This window comes from Hylaeus volcanicus, chromosome 8, assembly GCF_026283585.1.
Source record: "Hylaeus volcanicus isolate JK05 chromosome 8, UHH_iyHylVolc1.0_haploid, whole genome shotgun sequence".
Classification (NCBI taxonomy): Eukaryota; Metazoa; Arthropoda; class Insecta; order Hymenoptera; family Colletidae; genus Hylaeus; species Hylaeus volcanicus.
In genome coordinates, this window is record NC_071983.1 from 14,244,848 (window position 1) to 14,262,284 (window position 17,437).

A 17,437-nucleotide genomic window follows, 5' to 3' on the forward strand; every position below is an offset into this window, starting at 1 on the left:
TGAAACAGGCAACCTATACTAACAGGTAAGTCGGGCCGGTTGCCTGCTCGTAGGCGCAACTATGCCACCTCCTCGCATATCATGTGCTCCTGATACCAAAATGTAAAATCAGCCAGAATTTCGAAACGGTCCGAAGGTTATCCTCTTGAATTAGGCAACCTGTACTAATACGGAGGGTCTCGCTTGGGATTCTAGGCTCAGAATATTGGAATTCTTCCCATTTTCCTTCGTTGGGCCTAAAATCGCAAACTGCATCGATGGGACCGCCCGGGGCCAAACCGAGATTTTTCCTTGAAAATTAGCAAACTTTGAAGCGTTATAGCTTGAAAACTAATAAAAATCGGGTAAATACATTAAAGCTTAATGCATTCGTCTTGAAAAGTACTATCGCATTGTCTAAAAAAGAATATATAGTTCCATTTGAAAAACGAAACTTGACCATCATATCCCGTTAAATAACAAAGTTAACAAAAATTCCTTCTGGCTGAAACATGAAACCCATTTTACCATGCAATTTCCATATTTGAAATGTTGCATTCGGCCGATAGTTTTGGAGATAGAGCTCTGTATCACTTAGACTGGGACACCCTGTATGTTAGACAGACTACATTTTCATAAGACTTAATTTCTTTATTATTAAACTTTACCAATATTTATTTTTCTTTCTCTTTATCGACAATTTCAATTTTCGGTTCTGTTTTATAATTAAAATTTTTTTCATAGCGGGATAAAACTAAATAAACGTGTATCTTCATTATTTATTTAATTTTTTGACTTTAATAACAACAAATCAATCATCAATGTGATGGATGGGTCTGCAAATCACTGCACATTTTCTCAAATCGTGGAATTAAACCCTCATTTCCTTTTTCACGTTGATTTTTTATCTATACTTATATAAGCCGTTTATTATGAAAATGGGGCAAGTCCATTATTTTCTGTTTCGAGATATTTACAGTTTTGTATTTGGAATGCAATGCAATTCTTATCGAGGAGAAATTTTGTTTTATGAAAATTATATTGATTTTAGAAAGATGGATCTCTAAATTGAATGAAAATATGAAGACAATACCAGAATAAAAGTTTATCCATCATTAATTCCATTTTTTCATTATGTAGGCTTACCCTTTTTTCATAATAAACAGCTCATATGAAGCTTTAATATTTACTATATCTCGGCGTGCTCGGTGAACAGACATAAAAAAAAAAAAATACGTGTCGAATTGAATAACCTTCTCCTTTTTCGAAGTCGATTAAAAATATTAATTATTGCTAATGTAAATGATAGTATTTAAATTCTCAGTCTAGAATTCCTAAGCATATATCTTATCACCATATTTCTTTGGTATCAAGAGACATAAATCCCTTTAGTACCAGAAAACCGAAGAAAGAAAATCTTCATCGGTATATCTACTCTAGAAGCTATAACTAAAAGTGAAAATCGTTTGACTCCTATATATCGCACACGGTTGGAGAAATCGTAGACCATAGTCCGAACTTGCTGGTTCTGTTTTTGAAGACGGGTGGTATCTCGCGAATGCGATTGAAAAAACATTGGAACCTCGGTGTGGCAAAACGCCACGCAGTATTAATATAAATTTATCGTTCCATTAAACCTATGATTTGCGACGATCGTTGGAACGGGACGTCCCGAACTTAATGGACTTCCACGACGGTAGTATCGCCTCGGTACGGCACGAGATCCTCGATGATCCTCGAGAAAGCAGCGTGCTCTCCTCCTGCTGGCGAACAACGCAGGGAAGGTCAACGCTGGCCTTGACTGCGCAGCGACCAGAGAGGAGGATTCGAGACCTTGCGCGTCCCACACGAGACCATCGACTACATGGATTCGCTCGCAGAAAATTTGCAACTAACCGGATGCCCCTTCGGTCGACATCGGTGCCAGATACTCTGTCGAAGATCCCTCACCGCGCATTGTATCGGATTCTATAGGGTGTTTATCGTAATGGCCGTTATCAGGCATTGTCGACAACTTTGGGGACAAAAATGTTTGACGCAAAAGTTAATTAGCATTCGGTTGGCTAGAAATTTTAGTGTAAAAAGTGTTCAAATATTTTGTCTAGAAACAGTTGAGGTCACCTTGATAGATTCGAACCCTTGAAACTCTAATATCTTCTTTTAAATAAAATTATTAAAATTCTGTTTTACATTTTTTTTTACATTCTACGATATATCATAGTAACAAATTGCAGCAACTGTTGTAAAATGTTTATCCATTTTCATTACAAGGTAAATTGTCAAAATCTGAATTGTCAGGTACCTTTATTCATACGGAATAGATCCATATACCACTAAAGTGTTTTTAATTCAGACTTTTTATGTAGAGCTTATAGAAATGGAGTCATTCTCTCATTTCATCATTAACATTAACAATTTCTTGCAGCTAGAAAAAAAAATTGCAGGTATTTATAATTATTTATAAATTGAACGAATAAATGTTTATAATTAATAAATTATATGAAATATATATTATATATATACTCATGATTTTTTATTTGATAATTTTAGAAGGCTTGCGGTACGTCGTAGACGTCTCGTTTACACAATATTTATTTTTGGAATAAAAAGACGATAATTTTGATCGGTATTTAAATTCTGAATATAAGACAATGAAAAAAAGCGATCCAGTTTCATTTTTTGCATTAAAAATTTATACATAAAAAAAAATATCCGCCTATAAATTCATCGTTATGCTTCAATCCAAGACAAGTATATTTATCGTGTTACAATCTTAACTACAAAAATGGAGTATAGTGACGTGTTTTAATATCAGATTGCATATAGATTTTTCAATTAAAATTTAATCTCAACGACAGTTCTCCCAGGTTAAACATCTTTAATGTTTAAAAATTAAATAAACGTTACTAATTTTCGTAAAATTCTGTGATCAGATCTAACAAGTTCTTCCTGGCGAATACTGAGATTCTACGTCAAGGACGTAATATCGGGCTTAAGGGATATCCGGTTCACGATTCCTTCGTACTCGGTTGGTGGTCTGTTGCTTCACCTGAGATATACTGTGTTCACAATAGGCTCGTATCAGATCCTCCTCCGTCGTGGCATAGTATAGGAGGAAGGAAGCACTGGTCCAGTGCTTTGTATTGTCGGAAGAGATAGCAGCTCCCCTCGAGGATCAAAGTATCATGACACCGTTCCGTATAAATATCGAAGGTTCATCCTATTTTGTTATTTTGTTCATATCCCCCTGGGAACTTAGATTCCCCGATCGTACAATTTATAAAAATACTCTGGATTGGAAATATTTTTTATCTTCAGAGTTAAATTTTATTCATGTCTTTGTTCCATCTTTTCTCTCCCATCTTTAAGCTAGAGTAATAAACAATTTTATAAACAGTCAGATGCTATTTGCCATCATTTAATTTAATTTCAACTCACTGGCTAATCTTCATTAGTCCTTTGTCGACTATATTTTCAACTCTTACATATATTTCATTGGACGTTGTTCTTTTTATATATACATGTACTTTTTTTATGGTTTCTCATTTTTATATTTGTAGGTATATATTAAATTAAAGGCGAAGTCGTTTATTAAATAAATGAGCTATGTTTGATTGAATTGCATGTTATAATATCTGTTTCGAATGTGGCAAAAACAAAATATATATTTCTACTTTCAAGGTTAATAATTAACAGAAACATTTTAAAATAATTAAAAGTAATATTTTCCCTGTCAAAACATTTCACATTGCTTCCTCTGTATACATATACAACAAACTCTTTACAATGTAGATTAATGAAGTTTGCATATTCTACAGAAAATGTGCATTTAATTTTAAATTTAATTCACAGCAACGAAAATTGAATTAACGTAATAAATGAGTAATATTTAAAGTCATCACATGTATACATTTTTGTAGGGAAAGAATGCTTTTCATTTTTAGAATCAAAGTCACATTTGTTTTAAGGAGGTATTCTAGTCTAGAACTATCAAAACATCGATTTTTTTTAGTGCATTTACACAAAGCGTAGATCTTTAAAAATATATCTGCCAAAGGCTTTTGATGAATTCGGAAAATTAACGAAGTTAGGTGTAACTCTAATTCATTTGGACACTGCATTTGAAATTTCTTTGTATATTTTACTACAATTTCTTCGTTGGTTAATGTGTAAAATGTGCAAACGTGACATTCATGTTCAACAAGCAAGTAAGTGAGGATTGGGTTCTAATTGCAATCGTAAGTATAATACGTATTTAATATGAAAAACTTTAAACCCGATTTCCTCGTAACCATATTTTTTTAAATAGTTGTCATTATAGCTCGAGACCAAATGACTTCAAATTTGGAGTGAATCTTCAACATGTGTGCCTTTATCGCCTGAAACACGGTTTCCAAAATCTGATTATTCTAAATATTTTTTTTTATACACTAAGGACAACAAAAATACAAAAGATCGATATTTAAACATTAAAAAGCTGCCATTTTTTGAATTTTCAGTATTTTATAATTATTCCGATTCGGGCTAAAACGACGCTGATATTAATTAAGATGTTTCTTGATTTTTTTCATTTCAGATAAGCAGAACGGACATAATCGTGACGACCACGGACGTACTTTTTTCAAGAGGGACTGCACAAGTTCACTTGTACTACGTTTAATTTTGAATATTTTTATCTACAAAAAATTGTATATGTAATTAAAATGTAAATAAATATCTGTGCGAAATCCTTTATAAAAAAATCCTCGAAAGGAACTAGAAATTTACGATCTAGACTAGAATATCTTCTTAAAGATCTATCAAATTAACACTAAACCAGTTACCAAACATTTTTGTATACAGCTCTTATACGCAATATATGTATAAATGATATACAATTGTTTCATGCGTTGTTCAATTTAGTACCACGTGAAATATTTTTTCATTCAGTTGAAAAAAAATGTTTTTAAGACTAGATGTTTGTTCGATACCAGTAGAAATAGGTACAAATGAAACATCGGTAGGTTTAGTGTTAATGAAATAAAAATTCTTAGAGTGAAGTTCTTGGATTGGGGATACGCTGCATACATGATTCAAACTAAATCCCGATCCGCGCATCGGTTGTTTAATTAAAGCAATTTCATGGCTGTTACAAAGTTAGTAGAGATCTTGATTTACAATTCTGTTGCTCCACATGCTTCACAACCACGTTTAAGATAAGGACTTTCTTGGCGACACCTTCTCTCTACCTTGCACGTTCTCCGGTACTTCTGAGCCTTTCCCATGGCGGCTATTCGACGTCTACTCATGGGATTATCTCCAACCGAGATTTACGGCACAGAGATTCATGGCTGTATGATAAAACTTCGGACAGTAATAGTCGTACAATCCTATTTCGTCCTAAGCAGGAGAGAACCGGACGTCTGAGAAACTCGTAGATAAATTTCAACCGTAAGTAATTGAAAGCAAAAACAGTGGCACTTGATGGCGCTCGACGTTTGTATTTTTAAGTGTACGTTGCGATTGTGGGATCTTGATCATTCGTGTTATGCAATGTCTTATAGATGTGACGTTCATTAAAATTCAGTTGGGCCAATTTTATTCCGAGTAAGAAATAATGTTTGAACTTTACTTCGGGACATTAAAAATTATTAACGTTTTTTTTTTTACCATTTAGTAGTTTTTGATGCCTGGAATTCATAGATCTAAGTTTTAATGTTAGGGATCCAACGGTTTAAAAGTTGTGTGTATGTAAAGTTGAGCACTTTTACTGTATTTGTCAGGCAATTAAGACGTTGAATTCGTACTCTAGGGTCTACTCTAATTGGTAGACGATAACGATACTCGAAATTTTTTAGTGAAAGTATATTTATTGTATAAGTGGATAGACAAATGTTGTTTGCAAATGGATGCAGAACAGAGATTAGTACAATTCTTATTCGTAGAACGAAAATTTCGCGATAAGTAAATTAAAATTGAGCTGTTCGATAAAATAAATGATACAAATAAATCGTCTGTTGGTTACATTTGTCATCTATTATTGGAATGAAATTTTGATCATCTCTGATACAATATTACATATTAATCACTGTTAATACGATTCATATTTTAAACATGTCATCGACACAATAATGGGTGAAATATATTAATATAAATATTAACATATAAAATATATCCATATGTAATTATATACATTACATATACATATTATTTATACTAATCTATATAGTTAGTGTTTGGATCAGATTTATATAAACGAATCTTTTGATGATCTTTATTTATCATGTGTTCATTTTTATAAAAAAAAAAAACACATATAATAACTATGATAATATTCTTCCATAAAGAAAATATATCGAATGCAAAACGAAAATTCTAATGCTAAAAATTGGTGGTGAAATTGTTTTTTAAATACTCAAATCGAGTAAATATGGTCGTTTCAAATAAGAGAAGTAGCCTTCCATGCGAAATTTTATGCAAATTCGAGAGTAGTACATCTAGGAGTTCTCTTAGTATACTCGAAATCGATTCTAAACAGTCTCTCTTAGACACAGCCATAAACACCCATTTTTCGCACTCAACGCACGAAAACCTAACCGCCAGAATAATGGCACTGGGTATGCCTCATGGCATTCCCAGTGTCCTCGTATAATTTACGAGGTAGGATACCGTGAGGGTTTAGTGGATCTTTATCCACAAAAGTCTTTCGAAGACCTCTCTCACGACAAAAAAAGAAAGACTCTAGAATAATATCACATGCGGTACCATTTGGTGCACGTCATTACAAAAACTGCTCCATGTGAAGGCTACTGTGTGGCTCAATTTTAAGAATTTCCGTCGTCACTGGAATCGGCGACATTCGCGCTGCCGTTGGGGGTGGTATTGCATCGTTGCTCCTCGAATGATTTCGAAGAGGATCCATGCTATTTTGCTGAAGAGTTCCCATCTCGGCTTCGAACAAGATATTATTTATTTGGTGCTTCACCAAAACTTTGACCCGCGGATCAAATTTCTTCAGTTGGCTGGCAACGTATTGCCCGAAAATACTGTCTTCGCTCTGATCCGTCTTCCTCTCAGCTAGAGTTTTTATTAACATGTACGCCTCGTCGAGCCTCGTGTCCTCCTGAAGGGGCAGCTCCGAGGGCAGTTGTCTTTTTTGCGAAAATCTCCGCCTTTTCGCGAATTGAACAGGAGTTTCCAATGAATGTAGCTCCGCTAATCCAATATTTTCGGGTACGTTATTATTTCCCATTATTCCTATCATTTCCGGTCTGTTCGCCTCCGATTCGATCGACGGCGACGGCGAAACGTCACCCTCCGATTCGCTGTCGTGAATACTTGATTGGAGCTTGATATGAAAATTAATAAAATAAATGCGCGGAATTAGATATCAGATCGTTTCAACGCGAAATTAGATACTTTATGCGGTATCATTTTGAATTTTGTTGAAACTACGACGTGTTATAAGCGAATTGTTGATTTTATGTATTTGTGACGTGTACAAATGAAATTCAAATATTTGCAACATTTCCTGTCCCAGTGTCTATTTGCTTTATAATATTTAGAAACACGTGACGCTTTTGATATAGACAGTAATAGTATGCAGAAGTTGGTGTTACCTTTTAATGTCTAAAGTAATATAGATCGGTTGATTGGAGCCTGATGTGAAAATTAATAAAATAAATCGCGTGGAATTACATACCAGATCGTTTCAACGTGAAATTAGATACTTTACGCGGTAACATTTTGAATTTTGTTGAAACTTCGACGTGTTATAAGCGAAATGTGGATTTTATGTATTTGTGACGTGTACGAACACGGTATGCTGAATATATGCAATCGTGCAAAATGAAATATTAATAATACTGTTATAGTGTTGGTTTGTCTCGTTAGTCGTGGTGGTTTCTTTTCAAATTTAAATTTTTCGGACGAAATAGAATATTTTAAGTAAAACATTAGAACAATAATTGATAATATTAATGAGAGAAGTATTTAACAGAATATTTAAAATTAAAAGTGAATCTTCAGCTCTTTACAATACTATTCTTTTGTTTTTATTTTTGAAGCCTAGAAATCTATTATATTGTACAGATTCAAAGTTGTACGAATTTTCTTTAAAAAGGTGCAACATTTCTACATCTAATCTATACATCTATATAAATAAAATTGAAGTGTCTGTCTGTGATTTCGAAATAATGCTTTTTTAAGTTTATTCATATCTCTCAAGAAAACAGAGATGTTACGATCAGAGTTATTGGACCATCCTCTTTATAATATTTTGACGACATAGAGTATTACCGTTTTATAAATAACAGATAAAGAAAAAAGACATTACCGATTAAATACAGGGTGTCCCAAAAATGTTGGAGGTCCTTGAAAGAGGTGGTTCGGGAGGTGATTTGAAACAACTTCTTCCTTTGCAAAAATGTCGGATGGAGCTTCGTTAAGTAGATATTGATAAAAAAAACCGACCAATCAGAGCGCGCGTATACCGTTGGAGCGGCCGCGGTAGCGAAGGCTACGCGCCGAGCGACCGCGTCAATATCCTTCGATGCACGTCGAGTCACTTGTTCGCGTACAAGAGCGGCTACCTAGCGCGTAGCCATCGCTATCGCGGCCGCTCCAACAGTATACGCGCGCTCTGATTGGTCAGTGTTTTCCGTTAATATTTCCTCAACGAAGCCTCGTGCAACAATTTCGCTAAGGAAAAAGTTGTTTCAAATCACCGCCTGAACCACCCTTTTCAAGGACCTCCAACATTTTTGGGACACCCTGTATACTTACATGCGTCATACACGTTGTTTTACTAGGTTTTCTTGGTTTGAACTTATCATGTAAAAATTGCATTGCTTGAAACGCAAACCACTTGGAGTGGTACACCTCATCTTTTCCTAATCCGTAGCTCGTGCCTTCTCGTTGTCTCTCTCTTCTGTACGATGTGAGCAAACTTTCTATTTTTCGTTTCGACTCGTCCACGCTCACTTTAATTTCCTCCGATAGCTCTTTCCATTCGTCTAATTTCTTTCTTGTCAGTTTAAACCCTTGATTCGTCGGGTCCCATAATATAGGATGCTTCCTGTACGCCTCAATTAATTCTAAAGCTTTTTCGTCGGTCCATTCCATTATAAATATTTTCTCGACGAATCGTCGTTTCCATGCGATGAACGAATAATATAACTAATAATTAATGTTCAGAGTTCACTGGTTATGAATAAAGAAACCTTTCTGCTTTGGCCACTGTTACACTTGGTTTAGCAGTTACGCACCGAAGGCACATGTGCTCGAACATTGGCGTACGCTGGCGGAACTGTTCCTTACGTGTGCCATCGCGATCGAAGGCTTTCCAACGCATGTGACCGATGCCAGAACGACCTCATTTCTCGCGCATGCGCCTCAAATAAGACCTCAGTCACGTGTCCTGAGTGAATAAAACGGGTATTACATGGACCCTAACATGTTATTTAAAAAGACAGTTTAAATGTTAATGAATATATGTGAATACAAGGGGGAAAATTTAAAAATATACCTTGAAACGGAATATTAGTTTTATGTAATTGTAAATAGAATTACGTTATAATTATTTGTTTAAATTCAAGGAGATACAGTGGGTGTAGAAAGTATTCGTACACCGATCAATTTCCAAAAAAACTATGTAAAATTGTAGTTTATTAAATTATTTTTTATAAACAATGACATTCTACATATTCTCGGAAATCTCTAGAATAGATAGAGTACAAAAAAAAAATAGCTATTTATGTAAGTTGCGAAATTAACAAGAAAAAAACAATTAATCGATAGAAATATTGAAGCAATAAGTTAAGAATAAATTCGCACAATTGTTTAATTTTTAAAACTTCGTTAAGAAAAAAAAACATTTACATTAATTTAAAAGTATATAATACTTCGTAGGATTTCCTTTTGATTTTATTATTATTGTAACTCTTCTAAGCATTAAATTAACTAAATCATTAGTTATTCGAAGTGGGATCTTTTTCCATTCCTCTATTAAAGCCATTTTGAAAAGTACTTTACTGGGATGTTTTCTAATTCGTACGGAGCAATAAACTAATGTGTTTACGTTACAAACTCTACTGTAGTGGTTCGTCATAAGAATCGTATAAATACTTATTGCTTCTATACTTTTACCCACTTTTCGCATCTTTTTGTTAATTTCACAAATTATACTAACTAGTAAATGTTGTTTGGACTATATCTATCTTAGAGACTTCCGAAAATATATAAAATATCATTGATTATAAAAAAAAAAAAGAAGTTAAGAAACTACAATTTCACAGAAAAGCTTTTTGGGAAATTGATCGGTGTACGGATACATTCTACACCCACTGTATATAGCTCTTCCTGCAATCAATGACAAGCAATCCTGCAATACATAACAAGTTCTGTGCATTGTAAATATAATAAACAGAAAACTAGTGATGCACAATAGTTTATGTTTTATGTAACATTACTAAATTGTGCACGATTCATTTTGCTCCATTACTGTTACAACATGAATATCTATGAAATTAGATTGTCTATTTATATAAACACGACCACATAAAATAATTGAGTGCAACTCGCGAAAGAAACTTTCGGGACAACCTAATAGATCAGTCAAATCATCTGACATCTTTCTCTTTCAACCTTTACAAAGCTTTACAAGTCTTTAAAACTTTGTCATCTAAAGAAATAAGTTTTCCAAAATGTATACGTTTATATGATAGATTTTAAAATTTTTAAAAATTTTTTAGCGCTATTTTATTAAAAGAACGCAACAATCTTGGCCTTACTCGTCGATTGGAGGGTCCATCAGACTTTGACTCCCACAGAGTTGCTTATGCACGTCGCTGCATTTGGCTGCGCACGCGCAAAAATTGCGACGATTCTGGCATCGGTGGCACAAACACAGTCAAAGAGCCAAAGCAACCGATAGTACGTGTGTCCAATCTTAATATACGTGTGCCCAATCTTAGTGTACGTGGCGTAACGGTGTGCGGCTGGCGGCAACACGATCAAAGGCTTTCCAATGCATGAATTGGCTTTGGGGAGCCTCACTCGACGAGCGGTCACATCAAAGGAAACTCGGTGACGCACATTTGGACGAATACCGAGGATCGCGATAAAAAGTCATCAAGTTAACATTTCGTCGTTTTTCATTATAAAAAGCATGCATCACGAGGTTTTTCGGGTCGCGGAATACGATTTTCATGTTTCGATGTTTATCGAAGTACAGTCAACAGACTTAGACAAAAGTCTTATCCGCATAAAAATGTCCAATAATTAATGAAAAATGGAGAAACTGTTTATCCATGGTTAGCTAAATAAGAATTGTAATTTGAATTGTAGTAAATTTAATTGTTTAATGCCGTTTGTATTTGTTACTTATCGTTCGAATAAAAATTTGACTCTATTTCAAAATTAACTTCTCAAAATAAGACGAAGATAATTAAATGCACTTGAAAATTTATTTAATGAAACTGTATTTCAAAATTGATCAATAAAATGATTCTTTTCATTTGTATAATAAAAATAAATTATGTATATAGATACATGATATTACTATCAAGAAGAATTGAAAACAAAGGTAATATTGAAGACATTTGTAGTATCTTATAAAAAGAGAAGAAAATGTTTTTAATTTATTCGATGCAAAGTATTTCTTTTTGTACTCGGTTTTCAATAATTAATTCAAATAATCTACTTCTAACAGTCAAGATAAAAACGATTAATTAACCTAATTTCGACGTCAACTTCAAGAGTAGGAAACTAACTAAAAAGGAAACTATAATCATTACCGTAAACTATTCCGACAACTGGGACACCAACGTTCTCAGTCTTGTTTTGCGTTTTTATTTCCTTGGAAACTAACAGGATATCCGTTCATTCGGCAGTATTTCAGGATGAGAAATGCTTTCTTTTTAAAACTTGGGAATTTCTTGATGGTACTCTTAAAAACTATGAAACTAGAGCTTGTCTGTTTATAATTAGTCTAATGACAAGAATCATGACACTAATTAAAATAACCAGAAATAGAAAGCAGCGAAGTAAACATTATTATTGTAACACAATATGTCGTGCACTTTTGTGAAACTGCTAGATAAATATGATTTCGTGTTACACATTGATAAGATACAATTATTCAAAAAAGTATATTTACTCGTATCATTTGAAGTAATTCATTTTAAACTGTTTTTTAAGTAAATTTTCTCGACATGACATAGAATATTAGTTCATTTTCTCTTGAGCCATAATGGATAAAAAAAATCGTGTGAAATGCATTTTTGAGAAAAAGTGGAAAACTTTATGAACACATAAATGCATTTACATATTTATGCAAAGACTCGTTTAAAGTTTCAAAATCGATTAAGAGTTTCAAGAACAACCAAGAGTTTCAAGACAACTAAAGACTTCCAAGAACAATAGTAACTTTCAAGATCTTCTGGTATCAAATAATGGTCGAAGCAATTTAAGTGTCATGTCACAGAGGTCTCGATGGAAATATGTCATAAATGAAAAGACGCGCGCAATGATTCTCTCTTATAGCAGACTCATATATAAAATAATAAGCAATATAATATCAAATAATTTCGATGATCTTCACATTCTAACATTTCCATGACTGGATTCAGAACTGGTCGAGTATTAAAATGGACGCTTGTCAATTAAGCCATAACAAAGTTCTCCACCAATTGGTTCCCTTAGGATTAATTGTTTAATCGATTAATAAAAGTAATAACGAAACATTAATCGATTAATTATAAGCTATAGACGTGTGTTCTGCACTCATAAATCAATAATCATAGGCTACATGTATACACAGCAATCATAAATCAACAATCAAAAACTACATGCATACCCGATGATCGTAAATCAATAATTATAAGCTACACGCATACTCTGCAATCATAAATCAGTAATCGCAAGTCTTGTGTATACTTTGTAGTCGTAATCTGTAATTATTCGATGAAAATTTACTAGCGTATTACAGCGTTTTAAAATATTAAATTTTCAAGCTTTCAAAAGTTAAAACAAACTGTCTTCGTAGAGATATTATTGCATAACAACATAATCTCTATTATTTCTAGTTTAAAATAACACTGCCTTCTCATCCTTCGTCAAACATCTCAAATCAAACTTCAGCAGCAAAAACTCCAAAATCCTTCGATTTAGACGTGACCGTTTACGAGGTCTTTAGAATTTCGCGTAATTCCGATACTCGGCAGCCGGCTATGCCGTAAACTCGGAAAAACCCACGATTGATTAATCGATGTTTATTCAAGTGATAAACCACTTTCGCGCGGTTATTACACTTAACAACTTCTTAACACTTTATTTACCGGGAGCCTATTTATAGGCTTTTTAATTCCAGTATTTAGCTTTTTGAATTTATTTACTGTGTTGATGGTTGTCTACTTACAATGTTCAGTTTTTGGAAACAGACTTGGCTTTCAATGTACCTGGTAATAGTATGAAGGAATTATTGTCAGCCTAGATTGGCATATACTACTGTAGGAAATTCTTTTTTGAATTAAAGATAGTTTGTAAATAGCTCGGTAGATAAAGTGTTAATTACACTTCTTACTTAAACTATGTTTACATCCTTCTTAAGGGGGTATCCTGAATTAGGAGGTCTAAAAAAAGCGGTTTTTCGTGAATTTATTTAGGATGGAAAAAACTTTTTATCCTATTTTCATACATATTTGAGTAGTCTGTACAAATTTTTTCAACAAGAAATATTCAAATTGAGTCGACTGTGACGCACATTTGTAAAGCACCTCATAATTGAAACCTCCTATCGGCGGGAAAGATGCAGGTCGTAATTTTCGTTTGACACAAAAAAGCCAAAAGAAATTTTCATTTTCATATATTTTTCTTCTATGTGAAGTAAGAAAAATACGCAAAAATTGTGAAATGTGAAATTACTGCAAGTTTGAAAAAAAGAACGAGTTCTTTGTGTGGAAAAAATTACTTTAACTTGATGAAAAAATTGTTTAAAAGTTTTTTTTGTATGAATTTTCTTAGTTCACATAGAAGAAAAATATATGAAAATGAAAATTTCTTTTGGCTTTTTTGTGTCAAACGAAAATTACGACCTGGATCTTTCCCGCCTATAGGAGGTTTCAATTGTGAGGTGCTTTACAAATGTGCGTCACAGTCGACTCAATTTGAATATTTCTTGTTGAAGAAATTTGTACAGACTACTCAAATATGTATGAAAATAGGATAAAAAGTTCGATAGAATTAATTATTTTTCTCCATCTTAAAAAATTTCACGAAAAACCGCTTTTTTTTAGACCTCCTAATTCAGGATACCCCCTTAACTGTGGCTGGCCATTTTAACATTATATTTCATAACTTCTCGTCTATTGGGGTCCGCTGGCCTCTCTCTAGCTCGGGTATACCTCGGGGTTGCTAAGCCCGTATACAAACGATACGGAGGAAAAAGGGAAGAATCTCAATATTCTGGGCCTAGAACCACAAGCGAGACCCTCTGTATCGTTTTCAAGAACCGCATGGTGCTTACTGCATCAATGGGACCGCCCCGGGCCGAACCGAGATTTATCATTGAAAATTAGCAACCTTTGAAGCGTTATAGCTGGAAAACTAATAAAAATCGGGTAAATACATTAAAGTTTAATGAATTCGGTGTGAAAAGTACTATCGCATGGTATAAACAAAAATATATAGTTCCATTTGAAAAACGAAACTTGACCATCATATATCACGTTAAATAACAAAGTCAACAAAAATTCCTTCGTGCTGAAAGATGAGCCCCATTTTACCATGCAATTTCCATATTTGAAATTTTTCATTCGGCCGATAGTTTTGGAGTTAGAGCTCTGTATCACTTAGGCTGAGACACCCTGTATATCGACATTTCACCAAATAATTTTAGTCTTCCCAACAAATGACGTATACGTCTTAATTATATAATATCTCCGATAGCCAATAACAATATTGATGACGGTTGACAATACCATTAACTTGTAATATCAAAATAAATGCCTTGCAAATTGTTTGCAGAAAACAAAAATTTGGTCCATTGAGGGTTAAAACCAAATTAATTTTTATTTATAACCTTTGGGTGACTTCAATCTTACTGAATAGTTGCGCAAACAATACGAAAACCTAACGATGGAACTAATATATCGGTGCTTTCGACCCGACCGTAGGGGAGGAGGGTTGAATACAATAAAATAACGACTCTAGCGGAATACGACGATAATATATGGACCCCCAAAAAAAAAAAATCGTTCTGCTTACCTACCGCGTAAATACATGAAATATATCTGTAAAGTTTTATCTGTAAAGAATCATGTCCTTAAGTAGAAAAAATTCCTGAGAATTTTATACATTATCAACGTTCCAGACGACAATGGCCTTTTAAATAATGAGATAATAGAGACGCATCGGAGTCGAAGCGCTAGATCGGATCTAACACTTCCTTCCCCTTTGGCCAGAGAGCAAAAGTGGGAACGGATGGGTGGCGATATCGATACGAGCATTCCACGAATTTCACCCCGTCGCCGTGTAAGTACGGTGGACACGTTGCACTGCAAAAGGACGATAGTCCCCCCGTTTGCACGCAGGAAGCGGAAATTTATTGCGGAATTTGCATGGAGAAGACCCTTATTTCTGAGATAAACGTGCCACCCCCTCCCTGTACAACTGCACGATGGGATAGTTGTGCAGAGAGAACAAAGAACTCCGTTCGCATTTATGTTTGCGGCCCTGGAACGTGTTTTGAAGCATCAATGAATTTGGCGAACTGTATCGCCGTCGATAATGTTTCAGTGCGAAGGCTGTCTGATCGATAAATGCTATTTTTGGGAGACCTTTCGTTGTTGGTATTTCTCTCAAATTGTCTTCATTGCCTTTAGTTTATTTTTTAGGAAATAAGCTGGTTGGGCTGAATAATGTTTATTCTTCATTAACCCTCTATAGGCTTGTGTAAATTTCCAGACACATGTTAATATATCGACATTTTACCAAGTAAATTTAGTCTCTTTCACAATATGACGTAAATATCTTACAAGGGAGAGCACGAATATTGCAGTCGCTTTCGAAACGACATCCTACGGAGGTTGAAGTACGCGTGTAATACTGCAAAACCAATTCGCCTTTTTTCAGAATGGACCTTCGTTTCCAATATATTTTGGTTTAGAGGTTTTTTATATTAGGTTGTCCCAAAAGTTTCTTTCGTTTTATTAATAAGTAATACATACGCAATATTTTATGTCCAATGTTACATTATTGAATTGTGCAAGATTCATTTTGCTCCATTACTGTTACAACATCAACATCTAAGAAATTAGATTGTCTATTTATATAAACACTAACGCACAAAATAATTGAGTGCAAATTACGAAAGAAACTTTTGGGACAACCTAATATGTCTTCTCAAGAGATGTATAATAAAATCATTTAGCAAGGTTCATCGGGGAGATTGGTAGAGTATCAAATTGTAACACTGCTGTTCGAATCCAAATTAACATCTTTTTCTTTTATTTCAATTTTATATCATGGAAATATACTTTTTATATATTACGTACTATGTACTGTATATTATATATTACCTTACGGATATTTTGAGGTTGAAATTAATTTTTAACGTAACACATCATTCTAATCGTCTATTTCACTATGGTGTTTTTATATTTTTGTGCTTTAAAAATATTTTTCTGTGCGAATTCTTCATACCAAAAGTTCCGACGCAGAAAATATAAAAACACCATAGCGAAATAGATTATTAGAATGATATGTTACGTTAAAATTAATTTCAACCTTAAAATATGCGGAAGGTAATGTATAATATACAGTATATAGTACATAATATATAAAAAGTATATTTCCATGATACAGAATTGAAATCAAAAAGATGTTAATTTAACATTACTAGAACCTTTTGATGCTATTATTAGAGATCTCTTAAGAAGACATATAAAAACCTTTAAACCAAAATTAAAACAAAATTGGGCCTTGGAAACAAAGGCCCATTCTGAAAGAAACCAAAATGGTTTTGCAGTATTACACGCGTACTACAACCTCGATAGGGTGTCGTTCCAAAAGCGACTGCAACATCCGTGCCTTCCCCGTTAGTTATACAAATGTATCCCATAACCAATGACAATATTGAAGACGTTTGACAGCATCATCATCCTGAAATATCAAAGTAAATACCTTGGAAGTAGTCTGTAGAAAAAAAATCGATCAATAGAGGGTTAAAGCAAAACTTTGGTCACTTTTCATATTTTATACATGTAGGCTTACGTAATTAATTTGTGTTCTCATGTAACATTCTATGCTTCACATAGATAGCATCTATTCCGTTTGTCTTGTTTTATGTGTGCACCTAAAAACCTAATAATAAAAAAGCAACCATGAAACGATAAAATGACGTTACTCGAATGTGTCGTTTCAATTTACCAGAAAAGAATATTTTTCATGAATCCCCAAAAGAATTGAAATGTTTCTATTT

General features: G+C 33.8%; 2 protein-coding genes across 5 annotated transcripts in view; both read right to left on the bottom strand.

Annotated features, from left to right (window-relative positions):
* LOC128880826 (uncharacterized) overlaps positions 1-17,437 on the bottom strand; it is a 77,862-nt gene that overhangs the window by 16,252 nt on the left and 44,173 nt on the right. The window lies entirely within an intron of this gene.
* LOC128880829 (transcription factor Adf-1-like) lies at positions 5,497-9,396 on the bottom strand. Its single transcript, XM_054131314.1, has 2 exons — positions 8,743-9,396; positions 5,497-7,306 (listed from the first exon to the last, which is right to left on the bottom strand). The coding sequence occupies exons 1-2, from the start codon at positions 9,079-9,081 to the stop codon at positions 6,740-6,742; spliced, it is 906 nt and encodes a 301-aa protein (XP_053987289.1). The 5' UTR covers positions 9,082-9,396; the 3' UTR covers positions 5,497-6,739.

What these genes read in the sequence shown, in the direction of transcription:
- LOC128880829 (XM_054131314.1), bottom strand. Translation starts at nt 9,081, where the DNA reads ATGGAATGGACCGACGAAAAAGCTTTAGAATTAATTGAGGCGTACAGG. An exon ending in AAACAACGTGTATGACGCAT is followed by an intron (nt 7,307 to 8,742) that starts GTAAGTATACAG and finishes TTTCATATCAAG; the next exon opens with CTCCAATCAAGTATTCACGA.